General features: G+C 44.0%; 1 protein-coding gene across 3 annotated transcripts; it reads left to right on the forward strand.

Moving 5' to 3' along the window:
- The first annotated feature begins 385 nt into the window (after positions 1-385).
- On the forward strand, positions 386-18,162 carry Saraf (store-operated calcium entry associated regulatory factor). 3 transcript variants are annotated; one of them, XM_048330642.1, is made up of 6 exons: positions 386-631; positions 6,399-6,577; positions 11,678-12,092; positions 13,945-14,086; positions 14,701-14,795; positions 17,379-18,162. In XM_048330642.1, the coding sequence occupies exons 1-6, from the start codon at positions 526-528 to the stop codon at positions 17,402-17,404; spliced, it is 963 nt and encodes a 320-aa protein (XP_048186599.1). In that variant the 5' UTR covers positions 386-525; the 3' UTR covers positions 17,405-18,162. The 3 variants fall into 3 exon arrangements, with proteins under 3 accessions (XP_048186599.1, XP_048186598.1, XP_048186597.1); XM_048330641.1 differs by having other exon boundaries at positions 6,399-6,573; positions 11,674-12,092; positions 14,641-14,795; XM_048330640.1 differs by having other exon boundaries at positions 387-631; positions 14,641-14,795.
- Positions 18,163-18,834: the final 672 nt, after the last annotated feature.

Here is an 18,834-nt window from a genome sequence, read left to right on the forward strand (position 1 = left end):
CCTCTGAAGGCACACCAAGTATTTCCTGGCTACCTTTCTCCTGAGCCTTCTCTGTTTTCAGTAAACCCTAACAGAACATTCGTCCTTGCCCAGGGGCTAGGCCAGAGGCTGAGCACCAAGCTGAACAAAATAAAATAAAATAAGGGGCGGAAGCCTCCCTTGAGAAAGGTTATTGAGGTTCTGGAAACACAAAACCAGCCCCAAACATCTCGGATCTCCCATCACGGAGGGTCCGGGCCTCTGGGCCTCGGCCACGCCCCCCGCGCTCGCCCCGCCCCCGCGCTCGCCCCGCCTCCCCAGCGCGGCGCCTCGGGGGCGGGGCCGGCGGCGGCCATTCACGTGCCCGCACGTCCCGCGGCGGCGGTGACGTCAGGCGGGCGCCGGGCCGCGGCGCCGCAGTTCCACCGTCCCCTCGGAGCCGCCGGTCCGCCCAGTGGCTGCGCAGCAGCGGCCGCGTCGACCCCCGCAGCCCGTCGCGGGCCCGAGAGCGCCCGGTGCCGCCGCGCGCCGTCCCCACCCAGCGCCATGGCCGCGGTTGGCGGGCGGGGAGGCGCCGAGCGCTGCCCGCCCTCGGTGCCGCTGCTGCTGCTGCTGCTGCTCGCGGGCCCCGCTTGGTGCTGGAACGACCCCGGTGAGTGCCGTCGGGGTCCCCGGGCCCCCGCCAGCCCCGCCCTGCCGTCCCGGGCCGCTCGTCCGCCCCCGGCCTGGCTCCGGGGCACCCCGAGGGGGAAGGTCGGCGCTGGAAGGCCGCCTTGCCCCTGCTCCCCGGACCCCCCCCCCCGACCCCCTCGGGGGCCACCGCCCGGGTCCTCGCGTCCGGGCCCCGCGCGCCCCGGGCCTCGCCCCCGCGTCGTTGGCCGCCGCCGCCCGCCCGCCTGTTGCTAGGGCGCGGTCGTCACGCCACTCGCGGCCTGGGTCTCACGTCACGGAGCCGGGCCGAGAAAGATCGAGGCCCAGCCTCGGTGTCACGGGCGGCCTGCGCGCCCCCCGCCCCTCCCGCGTCCCGGGGAGCGCCGCGTCCGGCTCGGCTCTGGGGGGGCACGCCGCAGGATCCTGCCTCAGAAATGACGGGCGCCGGAAAGCGGGGCTCGCCGGCCCCGTCCTCCCCACCCCTCCCCTCCCCCGCGCTCTCATTCCAGGCAACGACGCGTGAACGGCCTCGCAGGAGGAGGCTCGCCCTCCTCACGACACTTTGGTTTGGAGAGTGAAAACATGTGAAGGTGAAGAAAGGATGTTGTGGTATTTGTGACTCGGTGGTCGAGGCGACAGATTACTTAAAAAAAGTTCCTGGTGGTACTGGGCTTTGAACTCAGCCTCAGGTTCACCACCTGAGCCGTTCCACTCCCTGGCCTGGCACACGCCTCAAGTCTCATTTGTGCTTTTCCCACTCAGCTGGGATGAAAGGAGAAAGCTACTACTACTACCAGCCATTGGTTGAATTGGAATCTCGAGTTTCTTGCTTGATCACCCCCACCCCCCAGCTCCCCTTTCCCCATTTCCACTTTCCAAGTAGCTAGGATTACAGGCTTGAGCCACCACCCACAGCACCAACAAACCTTCTATTTTCTTATTTTTTGTACTATTTTTTAAAATTAGTTTAAATTGGTTATACATAGGGGGATTTCGTTGTCACGTTTCCAATATATTCCAATTAATCTCTCACTCCCTCTTATCAATCTCTAATTCTCTGAGCAACAGGTTTCCCTGTTCAGTTTGTGTAGTTGCAGTCTTTCAACAGGTTTCTGTAAGGTCTTGTAAAGTGCTATTTTCAACCACTAGTGACCTACTTATTTTTGACTAGTTTACATTAGTTGTACAAGGAAGATTTCATTGTTTCATTTTCCCACATATTTAGTGTTATTATTGCCAGAAACATAGCTGCAACTCAGGGCCTCCAGCTTGCTTGGCTTCTCCTCACAGATAGCAGTCTACCTACCACCTGAGCCAAGCCTCCTGCCTATTTGCTAGTTAATGGGAGATAGAATCTCCAATGGCTCTTCTGTCCCAGCTGACTTGGATCCTCAGTCTTCCGGGTCTCAGCCTCCTGAGTGGCTAGGATTACAGGCTTGAGTCTCTGGTGCCTGGCTGAATAACCCAATTATTATGGATGTTTTATTGTCAATGACTGAGAAGCCAAATTGGATCTAAGTGTTTGTTTTCTGTAAATATTTCTAGAAGGTGGTATAAGAATGAAAGGCTACTCAGGAGGCTGAAATCAGAGGATTTGGGGCAGAAAAGTTAGCCTGAGGGTGAAAAACTCTGTGAGACTCTTATCTCTAATCACAGGAAAAGCCTGAAGTAGGGCTATGTCTTAAATGGTAGAGTGCTAGCCTTGAGCAAAAGAAGCTCAGGGACAGTGCCCAGGCCTGGAGTTGAAGCCCCAGTACCACACCCCTCAACCCCCCAAAAAAGTTTGATCAGAAGTATTAAACCTAGAATGAAACAGTTGAACCCTCATTCTTAAAAAAACAACAACAACAAAAAACGGGGTGAGTGGGTTGCCTTTACATATGAAGCATTAGAGGAACTACAGAAACAACCACATTTAAATGAATGGTGAGCCAATTCCTGTGGCTCTCAGTCTACCTATGTTGTGGAACTGTTGTTCTGGAAGAGAAAGCACTAGAATGTTTTGCTGCATCAACTCCGTTTCTACTTGAGGCCAACTTTGAGGAAATGTTTTTTAAAGGTACTCTATTGGGACAACATATCTTGTTTACTTTGTCTTTAACACAGCATATTATTATGCCTTAAAAAATAGTACATTTCTGGGGCTGGGAATGTGGCTTAGTGGTAGAGTGCTTGCCTACATGCATGAAGCCCTGGGTTCCATTCCTCAGCACCACATACACAGAAAAAGCCTGAAATGGCTCTTTGGCTCAAGTGATAAAGTGCTAGTTTTGAGCAAAAATAAGCTCAGGGACATTGCCCAGGCCTTGAGTTCAAGCCCCAGGACTGGCAAAAAAAAAAAAAAAAAATATATATATATATATATATATATATATATATATAGTGCATTCTAAGGAGATTCCCTTAAGAAATTACAGTTTGTTTTATGCTTGTATTGTGGTTTGGACACAGGACCTCTCATTCTTGCTTGGCTTTTTTGCTCAAGGCTGGTGCTTTGCCACTTGAACCCTACCTCAGTGCCAGCTTTTTTTGCTGGTTAATTGGAGATAATTATTTCAGAGATTTGTCTGCCCAGGTTGGCTTCAGACTGAGGTTCTCAGATCTTAGGCACTGGTGCCTGACTCATTAAAAAAAAAAAAAATCAGATGTGGTCTTCTATCATTTAAATCACTCTTCTCCTGTTGGGAATATTCCAGCTATAAAGGAAACTGTCTTGCCTTCAAGGAGTTTCTGAATATTGAGGTGTCTACAATAAGTAAATGTGTAAATAGCATACAGCGTAATGCAAAGTGGTATGGACAATGTTAAAACAGTATGGAGGACAGGGTGTGTCAGCAGAAGTGGGACTTAAATCCACATTGCTCAGAGAAACTACATTTAAGGTAACGTTTCATCAGGAACCTGAAGAAAAAGGAAGGGCAAATGACTTGATGGGACTCCAGTTTGTACAGGCTTGTCTGAGTTTGCTCTTTGGAAAGCATGAAGGAGGTGGGAGGGTGGCCAGTGAAAAGATGGCTTCGAAGGTAAGTCCGAAGGATGAGACCAGGGGAACAAGGAAGTTGGTGGGAGGGGCTGGATTCTCTTGTCACCTGTTTCAGTACCCTGATTGATTCAGTGAGGGTTAAGGGAAGGATAGAAGACAAGGATGTTTCAGATGTGCGCAACTGAAAGTGTGGACTTGCCACTTCCAAAGTTGTTAAGAGAATTTGGGAGAAGTAGGTTTTCTGTGAAGTTGGAGACTGGCAAGTGGATGTCAGCTTAAGCAGGTGTAGTTGAAGGAACTCTGTGTCCCTTGACGGTAGGGGATGGGGATGGGATGAGTGTTCTGTTTTTAGGTCTTCAGGCTGTCTGGAGAAGGAAGGTGCTGTGGGGCAAGGATAATGATACTCATGGGTATACGGTTCTGAGAATACCCTCATACTTGATCATTTACTATTCAAGTACTCTGCCAGGTAATTTTAGCAAATGATATCTAAGCTTCACAACAGATTTCAAGATTAGTATTACCATCTTAGTTTTATAGGTGAGCAAACTACTGCACAGATAAATTTAGTGCTGTGGCCAAAGTCACATAGTAGGTTGATGATGCCAATTTAGTGTTCTTTGTGTTATTGTAATCTTATTACAGTAAGTTCAAGTTGGTATTCGTATTATTTATTAATACAGCCTGACGTAATACCATGCAACAGTTTTGCTTGTTTCAGATAGATATGTATGAGGAAATAGTTTGAATTTAATATAGTATATTTATTTGAATATAGTTCTTAAACTGGTAGGTCTTTAGCCTATGTAAAATTAAGATTATGTTCTCAGACTATAGATGGATTTTCTTATAGTTGTATCGCTAGTTATGTTTGTGTCAGTTATGAAAGGGGACAGTTTTTTTCAGTGAATTAAAAAATCTCATTTTATCTTTTATTTATGTATTTATTTACCTATTTACTTATCTATCTATTTATTTATATATCTGTCCATCCATCTATCCATCCAGTCCTGGGGCTTGAATTCAGTGCCTAGGTGCTGTCCCTGAGCTACTTTTGCTCAAGGCTAGCACTCTACCACTTGAGCCACAGCACCACATCCGGCTTTTTCTGTTTCTGTGGTGTTACGGAATGGAACCCAGGGCTTCATGCATGCTAGGCAAGCACTCTACAACTAAGCCACATACCCAGCCCTCTCATTTTATCTTGTATCCAATTCCACAAATATCTGCATTTATTTTTAGACCTTGTTTTATTTCAGTTCTCTTATCTGTTTCCATCTCAACATCCTATTACCTCAGTGGTAGTATTTTTATAGTAAAAATACATTTTAAAAAAATATTAGGTATCTGGAGATATTAATTTTTTCCAAAGATCCTTTAACATTGTTTCTTTGCAGTTCCAAAAAATTCTTTTTAATCAGGTTTCTGGCTAAAAATCTATCACATTATTTAGTTATATGTTTTTATAGAGATATAATTGGCCCTAAATTTATTTCTAGGTACCTATGAATTTATGAGCATATGAATTTATTGAATTTGTGAAGGTACATTATCTATGAATATATGTATGAATATTTTGTCACTAATTTGATTGAGTAGGATTTTCCACTTTTCTTTCGAAATGGTTATCACAGCTATGGAAAGAGTTGTTGGCCTTGGTAATAGTTAACATCCAGCTGTTTTATCAGATTCTCTTCTTTGCTGTAGTCCGGCTATATTATGGGAAGTTCTCTTGGATCTATAGGCCTAGAAACTAAATATAATTTGTCTTGGCTATTTTGTACCCGGTGTGCCAGGCTGTGTTCTATGTTTACTCAGAGCCATTCTGGCCCGTATCTCCACATAGTATTAGAAACTAAGTGTTTTAGTAGAAACTCTTGAAACTTATCATTCTAGATAGTGACTTCCATCTTGCTTAAAATATTTTACCCATTTATTTAGTTTGATACAAGGGTTCTAGTTTTCTCATTTTAACTGCTGTAGAGTAAAATTCTGCTGGTAAGGATAGGTAGTCAAAATTTATTTATTCTGTTTGTTTATTATTCTGTTGTTAGCCCTTTATATCATTAAGTGTTCTTTAGGAACATGCTGGTGTATGTTTTACTTTTTTACATGGTTTTTTCTCTCAGTGCTGGGGTTTAAGTCAAGACTTGCTGGGCAGGTGTGTCCCCCCCGTCCCCCTAGCCCTGACCGCTGCAGCCCCTTGCCGCGCTGGTTACTTTTGAGGTAGACCCTTGCTTTCTTCCAGGTGCACCTGGGTCATGATCTGCTTTATTTTAGGCTTCCTATCCTAGCTTGGAGCACAGGTGTGCATCAACCATGTGCAGTTTCTTTACATGGAGACTTTACATTGTACATTGTGGCCTTAAGCCACAATGCTCGTGGTCTCAGTTCTCCCAGGTGTTTAGGATTCTAGGTATGCACACCGGTGCCTGGTCTGCTTTTCCATTTTAATTAACCATTACTGTATAATAGTGCAGATTACTGTATAATAGTTTCAGATTACTGCACTTTTGTTCCACTTTATAGCAACAATAGAATTTGTGATAAAAGAACCATCTAGCTTAAGTGAAGAGGGATATATTAAAGGTGTGATCATTTGGATTTTGTGCAAAAGACCTGAGCGTTAAAAGGATGACTTGAGAAACTGATTCATCTTTTTTCTCTCAAAAGGCAATAAAGATACATTTTTGAAACTCTTGTCTATGACAGAAGTTCTGTTGGGATGAATCTTTGTATTTCTGGTTAACAGATATTTACTCTGGGTTCACCTGTGCTCTTTCAGACAGAATGCTGTTGCGGGATGTGAAGGCTCTAACGCTCCACTATGACCGCTACACCACCTCCCGGCGGCTGGATCCAATCCCCCAGCTGAAATGCGTTGGAGGCACTGCTGGCTGTGATTCTTACATCCCTAAAGTCATTCAGTGTCAGAACAAAGGCTGGGATGGCTATGATGTACAGGTAACAGCCTTTACGTTGATAATTGGGTGTGTTTTTTTTTTTTTTTTTGTGCTCTATCATGCCCTCAGTCCCTCCTGACAGTTTAAATGGAAATTTTATTCAAGAAACTGCTTATATTGCCCCGTATACGTGAAGCCCAGGGTTCGATTCCCCAGCACCACATATATAGAAAAGGCCTACGAAGTGTCGCTGTGGCTCAAGTGGTGGGGATTTTCTCTGGTTATCATCATCTTAACATTCCTCAAAGCATGCTAACCTTAAGAAATAAAGATTGACTGATCAGGACTCAAAGATTAAATAGTAAGGATACACATGTCTCTGTTAGGCTTCAAACAATTGATTTTTTTTTTTTTTTTTGCCAGTCCTGGGCCTTGAACTCAGGGTCTGAGCACTGCCACATGTAGGAAAGACTGCTGGCACACTGGTGTTTGGTAATGAGTTCATGTCGATATTCTTTGCTCTAAGGGAGTTACAGCTCTTCTCAGCTGATGTTGCTTAATTTTTGACCTTCCTGTGCCCAGGGGATGATCTTAATTAGGATCTATGAATTTGGGGGCTAGGTAAATAATGCTGGGTTTAGGCTTTTATTCCATTCTCTTCTACAAAATCCAAGGATTTTGGTTTCTAGTATTTTACAATTCTCTTAATTAGACAGTGGTTCCTATTTTAGTGTTTATTACTGAATACTGCATTTATGTATCCCTTTTCCCTGCCATGGGAAGTATCACTACCAAGACCATTCTATCATTCTGCTAGAAAAAACCTCAGAGCTTATTAGCTAGTAGAGAAAGCTCTTTGCTTTCCATCCTCAAGTGTGACACTGACCTTTATGATTCAGCAATGATCTCCAGGTTGAAAAATGCAAGAAATGCCAGATATTCAGATTTACATCTTGATGGCAAAAGGAACCATTCAGGTTCTCATCCAAACCACTGTTTCTTCCAAGTCCATATCCTAAGTCTAACTCAGGCAAAACCAAGCAAAAGTAAAGATCCAGAAGCATTTTCTTCCCCTTCTAAATTCATGATCTACCGGAATTTGCTTTATAACTCCTAGAAATTTGTGTCATGACACTCAATACTAAACAGGAATTGGCAATAGACACACCTCTCCTCAAACTTCACCAGATTAGAGGCGGGTTACAAGAATGTGCCAACCTGTTGCAACCTGTGTAGTAAGAACATGGTAGTTGGAGGATCTCTGGCTTGGTACATGGGAGATCTCTACTGCCAAGAAAAGCACTTGCCACATGAAATTTAGGCTCTAGAACACTCTCTTATGCTATTGTGACCCAAATTCAGCACCTGTGTTTTCTATATATGTGGTGGTGGGGAATAGAACCCAGGGAATCATGTATGCAAGCCAAGCTCTCTTGCCACTAGGTCATATTCCCAGCCCTAGATGCCACTTTTGGAAAATACTAATAAGGAAATGGCAGTTTGTATGAAATGCTAATGTGGACTTAAATTGTTTTATTTACTTAAATCTTCCTTCAAATAGAATGATTCTAGTGCAGTAGCAACAAAAACAACAAATTTTAAAGGAACAATTAAGAAAGTGAAGGCTTAGCCCACAGAATGGGAGGGAGCTTTATAAATCCTATCTGATGAAGAATTGAAGTCATCTCGTTCACCATCCTGAGAAGTGCAAAGGAAACCCACAATAAGAGGACACCTCATACCAGCATGATAATTATAGAAGTCCTTAGGTGGTAGACAAAGTGGAACTCTCTTGTGCTGTAGGGAATGTGAAATGGTGCCGCAGAAGTCAAGCAGGTATTTCCTCAAGAGGTTACGCAGTTACTGTATGAACAATCATCATATACCATCATATCAACAGTGATCATAAACAGTCATTCTATAAATATTTTCAAGAGAATTAAAAACATACTACCTCATGAAAGCTTTACACAGTCAGGGCGCTGGTGGCTCAGCCTGTAGTTCCATCTAGTCAGGAAACTCAGCTCTGAGGATTGTGGTTTGAAGCCAGCCTGGGCAGGAAAGTTCCTGAGACTCTTATTTTCAATTAGAGAAAAAACTGGAAGTAGCACTGTGGCTCAAGTGGTAGAAAGCTAGCTGTGAGTAAAGGAAGCTCATGGACAGCGCCCAGGCCCGGAGTTCAAGCCTTAGGACCAGCAAACACCAAAAAAGCCTCACGCCAATGTTTGTAGCAGCATAATTCAAATAACTAAAGGTAGAAACAAGCCAAGGTCCATTCTGATGAATACCACAAAGTGTGAAATACACAGTGTAATATTTTCCAGTTGTTAAAAAGACCAAAGTACCGGTTTAGGCTGTGACACAGATGAGCCCTGAAACAGGATGCCGTGTGAAAGAAGATAGTTTGAAAGGTCCACATATTGTGTGACTCCAGTTCTATGAATGTCCAGAGTTAGGGAAATGCACTTCCATAGTGGTTGGGTAGTAGTGACGGGAACCCTTGGGGGTTGGGAATTGCTAAGGAGTTTGAGGTTTGTTTTGGGTTGCACAGCTATATATGAACACCCTGCACACCATTTAAATGTGTGAATCATGTGAATTGTATTCTCTCAAACAAAATAGTGTCATCATCAACTTTGAGAGAAGGTAGTGTGTACAAAAACTAACAGAAAGGCAGTAGAACCAGTGAAAATCTACTTGTCTCTCTAAATAATGTTAGAGCAGCTACAAACTGTGAATAGTTAAACTTCAGGTTATTTACTGTATTTTAGGGTGTGGGGGTCACAGCTGGGATGTTGTTCGTGTTCGCACACGCTGTACCACCGAGCCTGTCCCCCAGGGGCCCACGCCTGCTGTACTGTGTGAGCACGCGGGTGGTGGGTTTGAACACCGGGCCTGGGGGCGGCCCCTTAGCTTCCCCAAAGGCTGTTACCCTACCCTTGGAGATAGGAGTCTCATAGACGTTCCTGCTTAGGCAGTCTGTGAATTGCCTTCTGAGGAGCCAGGATTACAGACACGAGCCACCGGCACCCCAATTCCCCTCCTCTGCTTTGGAGGTGAGGGTCCTGCTGTTTCCCTGGGCTAGTCACTATCTCCCTCCGGCTGGTCTTGAACATGTGATTCTCTTGTCTCAGCCTCCTGAGTGCAGACACCAGATCTGGCTTGCCGATTTTTCTTCCTTCATTTTTTTTTTTCCTTGTGTAAGGCAATGCTTTATTAATTGAGCTGCAAGCTCAGCCCTCCTTATTTGTTTTTTAAGGTGGAATTTTGGGGGGCTATTTTTGCATTTGAGGGTTCTTTTTGTACATTTCTTAATGTATTAAACACTATAAAGATTACCCCATAGGTTTAGACTCTGTAGTTAGTCCATGGTTTTCTAAAATTTGTGTAGGAAATTTTGTTTCATAGAAGGTGATATAACATAGCTACCAGATCTTTATGTGTCATGATGATTTTTGAGCCTAAACCTCTTTTTCAAAATTTCGGTTTAAGAATTATGGAATACCGGGCTGGGGATATAGCCTAGCGGCAAGAGTGCCTGCCTCGGATACACGAGGCCCTAGGTTCGATTCCCCAGCACCACATATACAGAAAACGGCCAGAAGCGGCGCTGTGGCTCAAGTGGCAGAGTGCTAGCCTTGAGCGGGAAGAAGCCAGGGACAGTGCTCAGGCCCTGAGTCCAAGGCCCAGGACTGGCAAAAAAAAAAAAAAAAACAAAACAACACAAGAATTATGGAATACCTAATATCTAAAAGAATAACAAGGAGGCTGGGAGCAGCGGCTCCCACGTGTGATCCCCGGTGCCTGGGAGGTAGAGAGAGCAGTAACACACTAGGAGGCCAGCCTGGGCAAAAGTTAAGCAACATTCTGTTTTAAAAGAAGCTGGGCCCATGTGATGACACCTGGAGTCCTAGTTACTCAGGTGGCTGAGGTCTGAGGATCCTGTTAGAAGCCAGTCCAGACAGCCAAGTCTATGAGATTTAACTCCAGTAAATTAGTAAAGAAGCCGACGGTGGAGCTGTGGCTCCCATGGTAGAGCACTAGCAAAAAAGCTCTGGGACAGCATCAAAGCCCTGAGTTCAAGCCCCAGGATGGACGGGGACACACACACACACACACACACACACACACACACACACACACACACAGCTCTGGGACAGCATCAAAGCCCTGAGTTCAAGCCCCAGGATGGATGGACACACACACACACACACACACACACACACACACACACACACACACACCACCCCCCCACCCCCCTGGGACAGCATCACAGCCCTGAGTTCAAGCCCCAGGACGGACAGACAGACAGACAGACAGACACACAGCTCTGGGATAGCATCAAAGCCCTGAGTTCAAGCCCCAGGATGGACAGACGAGGACACACACACAGCTCTGAGACAGCATCACAGCCCTGAGTTCAAGCCCCAGGGTGGACACACACACACACACACACACACACACACCCACACACACCCGGGACAGCATCACAGCCCTGAGTTCAAGCCCCAGGATGGACACACACATACACACACACACACACACCCGGGACAGCATCACAGCCCTGAGTTCAAGCCCCAGGATGGACACACACACACACACACACACACACACACACACACACACAGTTCAAGCCCCAGGATGGACACACACACCCGGGACAGCATCACAGCCCTGAGTTCAAGCCCCAGGATGGATGGACGAACACACACACACACACACACACGGAAAAAGTCGGGCATTGCAGTGGACTTCTGTAATCCCGGTTGTGAGTGTAGATAGAGGTTTGAGGCCAGCCAAGAGGTACAGTATGGTACTGGTACAAGACCAAATCTGGAAAATAAAGCAAAAAGGCTAGAGGTGTGGCTCAAATGGGAGGCCCTGAGTTCAAACCCCAGGAACACCAAAAAAAAAAGAGAGGTGTCACAAACACACGTAAGGAGTAAAGCACAGTGTCCTCCACCCAGCTTATGAGGTGGAATAGTCACGTTGCATTGCCTTTAAAACGTGCAGTTTGCCTCCAACTCAAATACCCATGCTCCTGAAATTTCATGATTGCCTTTGCTGCATTCTGGAGTTTTATGACACGTACAGCTTAAATAATAGGTGTTAAATAAAAAAGTCTTTTCTTCTATATCCTATTTCCGTTGTTTTTCCGCAGTGGGAATGCAAGACTGATTTAGACGTTGCCTACAAATTTGGGAAGACAGTGGTGAGCTGCGAAGGCTACGAGTCGAGTGAGGACCACTACGTCCTCAGAGGCTCCTGCGGCTTGGAGTACAACTTAGATTACACCGACATTGGCCTGAAGAAGCTGAAAGAGTCTGGAAGGCACGCTGGCTCTTCCTTCTCTGATTATTACTACAAGTGGTATTCTGCAGACTCGTGTGGCCTTGGGGGACTGCTCACGATTGGGGTGTTGCTTACCATTGCCTTTGTGGTGTATAAGTTGTTCCTCAGTGACGGGCCGTGCTCTCCGCCGCCGTATTCCGAGTACCCTCCATATAATCACCATTCTCAGGGGTTCACCAACAACGCAGGACCCCCTCCTCCAGGCTTCAAGACCGACTTTACAGGTATATTTCCTTCAGTGGCAGTAAATAGGGTGGACGTGAGGTAGTGAATCTTGTGCTTGTCTGAAGTAGAGAACAATGACACTGGGGAAATAAAGTCGTCTTTTAGTCTTCTCTCACTTTTTTTGGGGGGGGGAGGGGTGTCTGTCTTGATCAACTCATTAAGTGTTATGGACCTTAATGCAAAGGGTAAGACAAGCTATCAGAAGAGAACATGGGAAAATATTGGCCATGAACTTAGGTTAGGCCAAGATTTCTATTTTTATGCCAGTCCTGGGGCTTGATCTTGGGCTCTGCACTGTCTCTAAGCTTCTTTTGTTCAAAACTAGTGCTCTGTCATTAGAGCCACAACTCTATTTTCAGCTTTTTGGTGGTTAATTGTAGATAAGAGGCTCTTGACTTTCCCACCCAGGCTGGTTTTGAGCTTCGATCCTCAGATCTTAGCCTCCTGAGTAGTTAGGATTACAAGTGTGAGCCACTGGTGCCTAGCCAAAGATTTCTCAAGCAAAACACAAAACAGTATTAGTCGTAAAAGGAAACATGGATAAATTACATTTTATTTAAAGTAAGAACATCTGTTTATCAGAAGACACTGTTAAGAGAATGAAAAGGCAGGCCACATTTGGAGAGAACATATTTGTAAAACTTTGTTCCAACAAAAAACTTCTCTTGAATATACAAAGACATCCCATAAATCTCAGAAAAAATATATCACATTGCAAAAATGGACAAGAGATGTATAAAGAGCCACTATATAATAAAATCATATCCAGATGGCCAATAAAAATATCTCCAGGGAAGTACTCTTAACTGTGCTCAAAAGCCATGCACAAGAATGCTCTTATCCTACTGTTGTGCTCACAGTAGTCAAAAATGGGAAATCAAGTAAGTACCCGAATAGGGCAAATGGTAATAGCTATATGAAGTATGGTAAACTTGCTGATAATATACAGCAGTAGAGTTGACTCATAAGCTTATTGCTGTATGTTTATAAAAAGCTCAGAAATGACTGGAATCAGGTGTGGTAAGAGAAGTGCTTATATTGAATAGAGGTGAGTGTCTGTGGGGAATTCCCATAAGCCTTCTAGGTGCTGAAATGGTTAATTGATGTGGGTGGTGGATACATGGATTTGTACATATGTACAGGTTTGCTGTGTCATCATCCATGTAAGATTAGCCTGCTTTCTTGTGTATGTTTGTGTATGTATGTGTGATTTCTCTTGAGCAGAAGATACTTTTTAGTCTGTCCAAGGTTTAACTTCATAGCTGATGGCATACAAATATCTGCTTGCCTTCTTCCACTGGGGACTCGGGTACAAGGGCTCCCCTGTGGCCTCTAAAGATGTTCATTGTGCAGAAAGCAAGTAACCTCCAAAAGTGGGGCCATCTGTTAGCATCTGGTCTTGAGCAGCGGAGATATAATCTTATATATAGAAAGATCTTTGACCCAAATTCCAGGATATAACCCTCTTCCTCTTTTTCTTTTTTTTTTTTTTGCCAGTCCTGGGCCTTGGACTCAGGGCCTGAGCACTGTCCCTGGCTTCTTCCCGCTCAAGGCTAGCACTCTGCCACTTGAGCCACAGCGCCGCTTCTGGCCGTTTTCTGTATATGTGGTGCTGGGGAATCCAACCTAGGGCCTCGTGTATCCGAGGCAGGCACTCTTGCCACTAGGCTATATTCCCAGCCCCTCTTCCTCTTTTTCTGAGGAAAATGTGTTCTTGTTTATAAGCCGAGAGCTGAATGTTATTAATAAGTAGTCCTATACAGATGGGATAATTGAAATGCCATTTTAGGTTTAATAGGTTATGTTTAAGTGGGAATACTTAGTCTAATAGCATTTTTATTTTATTTTAAGGACCACACAATACTGGTCGTGGTGCAGCATCCGGTTTTGGAAGTGCCTTTGCAGGACAACAAGGATATGAAAATTCCGGACCAGGGTTCTGGACTGGCCTGGGAACTGGAGGAATACTGGGATATTTGTTTGGCAGCAATCGGTAAGCTTTGCATTGGCTTCGTTCACCATTTCCTTTGAGGCTTCATTGTTTTGCTCACTTGTTTCCACCGCATTTGATTTTGTAAGGGGCATGGGTCATGGTGACATCATTAGAGCTGATTCTTCATGGACGGGTACGGCACATCAAAACCACACACATGAACTTCCTTCATTGTGTTACTTTGTAGATCAGTTATCCTGATAGACTCATTACTTGACATGAGAAGTCAGAAAAGGACACATTTGGGGAAGGAACAGTAGCAGTCTGGTTTGGTAGGAGTCAGATTGAAGCAAACCTGGACAGAGTGTGGGGTCAGAATTTGGAACATCTTAAATACTGATGGTAGTTTAGATTTTACTTGGAAATTTAGAAGAAGGAACCTTCACTTTTTCCCCACATTGCAATAACTAACTAGAACAGTGGTAGACACAGAAAGCAAATTCATCAAATGATACTTGATAAAATACTTTCTTTTCTGATAGTTTAGAAACAGCAAGGCAGTTAAAAATTATAGGCCCAAGAGAGACACCTAACCCACTTTTGTGTCTTTAAAGAGCAGCAACACCCTTTTCAGACTCATGGTACTACCCATCTTATCCTCCTTCGTACTCCAGCGCGTGGAATAGTCGTGCTTACTCCCCGCTTGGTGGAGGCGCCGGGACCTATTCGGCATGCTCGCATCCAGAGACAAAAACCAGGAGCGCGTCAGGTAAGCGCCGAGAGGCGCACGTGTTCCTGACATGTAGCCACAGAGTCGTTTTGGAACTTAACAAGGGGGTGTGTATTTAGCACTTAGGATTTTGCTTGATATGTACACAGTTAACTGAGATTCAAACACACTTCAGCTTTTTTTCTCCTTCTGTTTCAATCATTGTTTAGAAATCTCCTGGAGGGCGGGAGGTGTGGCTCAGGTGGCAGAGCCCTGCTGAGAAGACTAATAAGTCAGATGGAGGTGATTTAAGCTCAGTCCTGTCACTGAGTTTTTAACTTTAAAATCGTTTAGGTCTCTGGGATTCATTTAGGTTCTGAATTAGATTTTTTTTTTGAACTTTTCAAATTCAGGAAGATTAAAAAATATGTTGAGCTACATGTTAAGTAATTGTCAACAAAAGTGTGATTATAATGTTTACTGCAAAGACTAGACAGGATATTTTGTATAAAAGCAAAGATATAATATAAAAACGATCACTCTTTGGCATTGACCATCTAGCTAACCAGCAGAAAATAACTGGATAAAGAGTCATTTGTAGACTGCTGTGGATTAAGATGTTTTCCTCAGGTGAAGGACACTACAGCAATGAACATTTCCTGAAATCAATAGAAGAATATATTTAAATTACATTTAAAAAGAAATTGTTTGAAACATGTTTAAATTGTTTAAAAATGAATTTTTTTTTATTGCAGTTTACTTCTTTTATTAGGGAAGGAAGAAAGGGAGGAGGGAAGGAACAAAAGAAGGAAGGAAGGAAGGAAGGAAGGAAAGAGCGAGGGAGGGAGGGAGGAAGGGAGGGAAAGAGGAAGGGCTGGAGGGAGGAAAAAATTAAGAAGCTATGTAAATACATATAATGATACAAATCTGGGGAAAATGAACTCACCATGCTTCAAGAGCTCTTAATATAACCGCTAGTGTGCTCTTCTAAAATAACCATGAATGCTTTATATAAATGTATTTTTCTCTTTTGCCCTGAAATTTGACTTGTACTTTTATTATTATTTTATTTATCACTGACTTCTCTTCTGTTAGATTTAAAGTGTTCATAATCATTGTAGACATGCTCTATGTTAGTATTTTCCTCTTTGGCCTGGTAAGTCTGAGATCAACTAGTTTCTTTTTCTTTTTATTTTTTAATTCAGTTTATTCATTAATTGAACACAATTTTTTTTGACAAGGTGTTGTGCAAAAAAGGTACAGTTACATAGTAGGGCAGTGTGTACATTCCTTGTGATATCTTACGCCCTGTTTTTCTTTCCCTTCTCTATGTCAGGTAGACGTATATACAATATATAATGTATCAAGAACATATATAGTAGCCACGTGGCCAGGCCCAAGAAAATTCGCCTAGGGCTTTAAATGTAATGTCGATACTAGACAATATGTCGACAGTAGTCTTATATGAACGTACATACATAGCTTTTGAGCTATTGTATTCCACTGAGAGGTCGATTTTTGACCTTTATATGTTGAGTAGTTGTTTGGTTTTAGTTACATAAAAATGAATAGATTTCTTATAGGCTGCTTTGGGTAAAAATGACAATCATTTTGAAAAGTGTTAGAACCTACGGAAATTGATGGTAAGCATCCCCAGGACCCAGCGACTTTCTTCTCAGATACAGTCATCCCTCCTTATCGTGGGGAATCACTGGTTCTAGGCTCCCCAGGGATGCAAGGTGTGAATGACATAGCCATGTACCAGTGCTGCACCTGTAATCCCAGCTGCTCAGGAGGATTAGACCTGTACGTTTGAAGTCAGCCCAGACAGAAAAGTCTACCAGAACAGCCATTTCCAAAATAACCAGCAAAAAAGCATGGCTAGAGGTGTGGCTCAAGAGGTAGAGTGCCAAGCATGAGGCCCTGAGGTCAAACTCCAGCACCTCCCCCCCAGAAGTACTAGTATTCCCATATAACTTAAGAGCCTTCCATATACTTTAAATCACCTAGATTACTGACAATGTGCACGACAGTTAAGTACTATATAAATAGTTGTTATACTGTACTGCTTAGTAAAGAATGACAAGAGTCTGTGCATGCTTACTACAGATGAGAGTTTTTTCCCTGAATATTTCAAACTGCACTTGGCGGAATCCCTGTTTGCAAAGCCCACAGATACAGAGGGCCAGCAGTGCCTAGCAACAGGAGTGCATAGGCTTGTGCACTGACGGAGAAGCACAGGGATGCACGTGTCATCTGTTGTGTCCGGGTCACACGGACCACCGAAAGCCCTCGCCTTTCCCCTCGTCGCAAGGCCTCATTTCTTTTCCACTAGCCTCCGCCCTATTGGCAGCCCACCATGGAGTGCATCCTCTTGGAGTTCTGACTAAACATGATCCCTGGCTCGTGTGTGTGAGTCTAGGGTGACGAATGGAATGTGCGGCATTGGTCTTCATAGTTCACCTACTGGCTCATCGTCTCCGCCCCTCTCAGCTCCATCCTTTGCTTTGCTTAGAGTAAATGTATTTCTAATTATTCCTCTCTCTCTTTGTGATAGTGAGGTTTAGACTTAGGACCTTTTCTACTTTTATAAGCAGGTTTAGTGTATCTTTAAAACTAATACATATTTTGCTCTTACTCTAGGTTATGGTGGTACTAGAAGACGATAAAGTAGAAAGTTGGAAGTCAAACACTGGATGCAGAATTTCTGATTTGTCATCACTTCCTCTTTAAAAAAAGTGCCACTTGCTAACATCTGGGAAAAGGGGATATCCCCAAGTTCTGTGGCCTTTTGTCCTGTAGAGCTTTTTGTATGCTATTGTCTGTGGCGCAGAGTGATACATGTGACAAAGTGCTTCTGTACTGTGTGGTAGTGCCGCGTGTATGTGTACTGCAGTTGTTGAGGGCAGTGATTACTGTGAAATGCCGGGAACGTAGTTTCCTTCTCTTCTCAGCCCTGTGATGCCCCGGCACGCACTGAGCCCGAAGGTGCTGTGCTGATAGGGACCGAGAATACGCCTAGCTGGTTTACCTCAGAGAAACAATATTCTGTTCAGCATCACCTTATTTGGCATTTGCTGTTCTTTGAGCAGTGAAGCCGGGCTTCGGACTACTAATTATGTTTGCTAATTTGTGGCTTGGGCTCACTTTTGTGACCCTGAGCGTTGAGTCCTAGGGTGGTGAGCTTTTGGCAAGTGAGTATTACCTTTTATAGGAAAAGGTAGGAAAGAAGCATGTGCCGTTGTTCCGAATGATTGTGTGCTGACAAATACGCTTGAAACCCCTAGATTTCAATTCCCAGAGGTAAAATACTAATGCTTTCACAAGGGTCTTTTCATAGTAAAAGCATGCAGTTCTCTGTGGACCCTTAAGTGATGTTGTAACCGTCTGCTCCAATCTTACATTAAAATGACAGAATAAATAAAAACAAGAGGTGTTGGTCTCATTCTTTCTCTTTGCTTTGGCATAAATAGATGTGAAATTTTTTTATCCTTTTGCTCAAAGGAATGGAACTCATAGAGAAATGGGTAGCTACCCCTTAGATACTGTTCATGCACCCCTCACAAGTTTAGTCATGCGTCACTTAATGGCAGGGATATGTCCAAAGAAATGGGGTGTTAGATGGTGTTATTGCATGAACATCATAGAGTGTGCCTGTCCTGTACCTAGACTGTGTGTGGATGCCTGTACTGTGCACACATGCACACATGCACACACGGCATAGCTTCTTGCTCTTGGGACTGTGATGCACAAAATGTGATTAAGGAAAGAGAAAAGGAGACAGTCAAGAGGTAGACAAGATGTATGAAGTTGCTGCTGGAGTAACTTGGCTTTCTATTTAACAGTAAAACACATTGATAAGTAGGTGTATATTTTATAATAGTGATTAAAAGCATCACACATGTAAGGGGCATCAAGGAGCATGTATTGTACATGATGGTGTATGTCACACTTTTATATAACTGGCAGCACAAGTTTAATACCAGAATTACAGACACGAGTAATGCCTTGCATTACGACATTGCAGCAGCTGTGCTGTCACTAGGGAGGAGGGATTTTTTTTTTTTTAGCTCCACTGTATTCTTTGGTATGTGTGGCC

Source organism: Perognathus longimembris, chromosome 21 (genome assembly GCF_023159225.1).
Source record: "Perognathus longimembris pacificus isolate PPM17 chromosome 21, ASM2315922v1, whole genome shotgun sequence".
Classification (NCBI taxonomy): domain Eukaryota; kingdom Metazoa; phylum Chordata; class Mammalia; order Rodentia; family Heteromyidae; genus Perognathus; species Perognathus longimembris.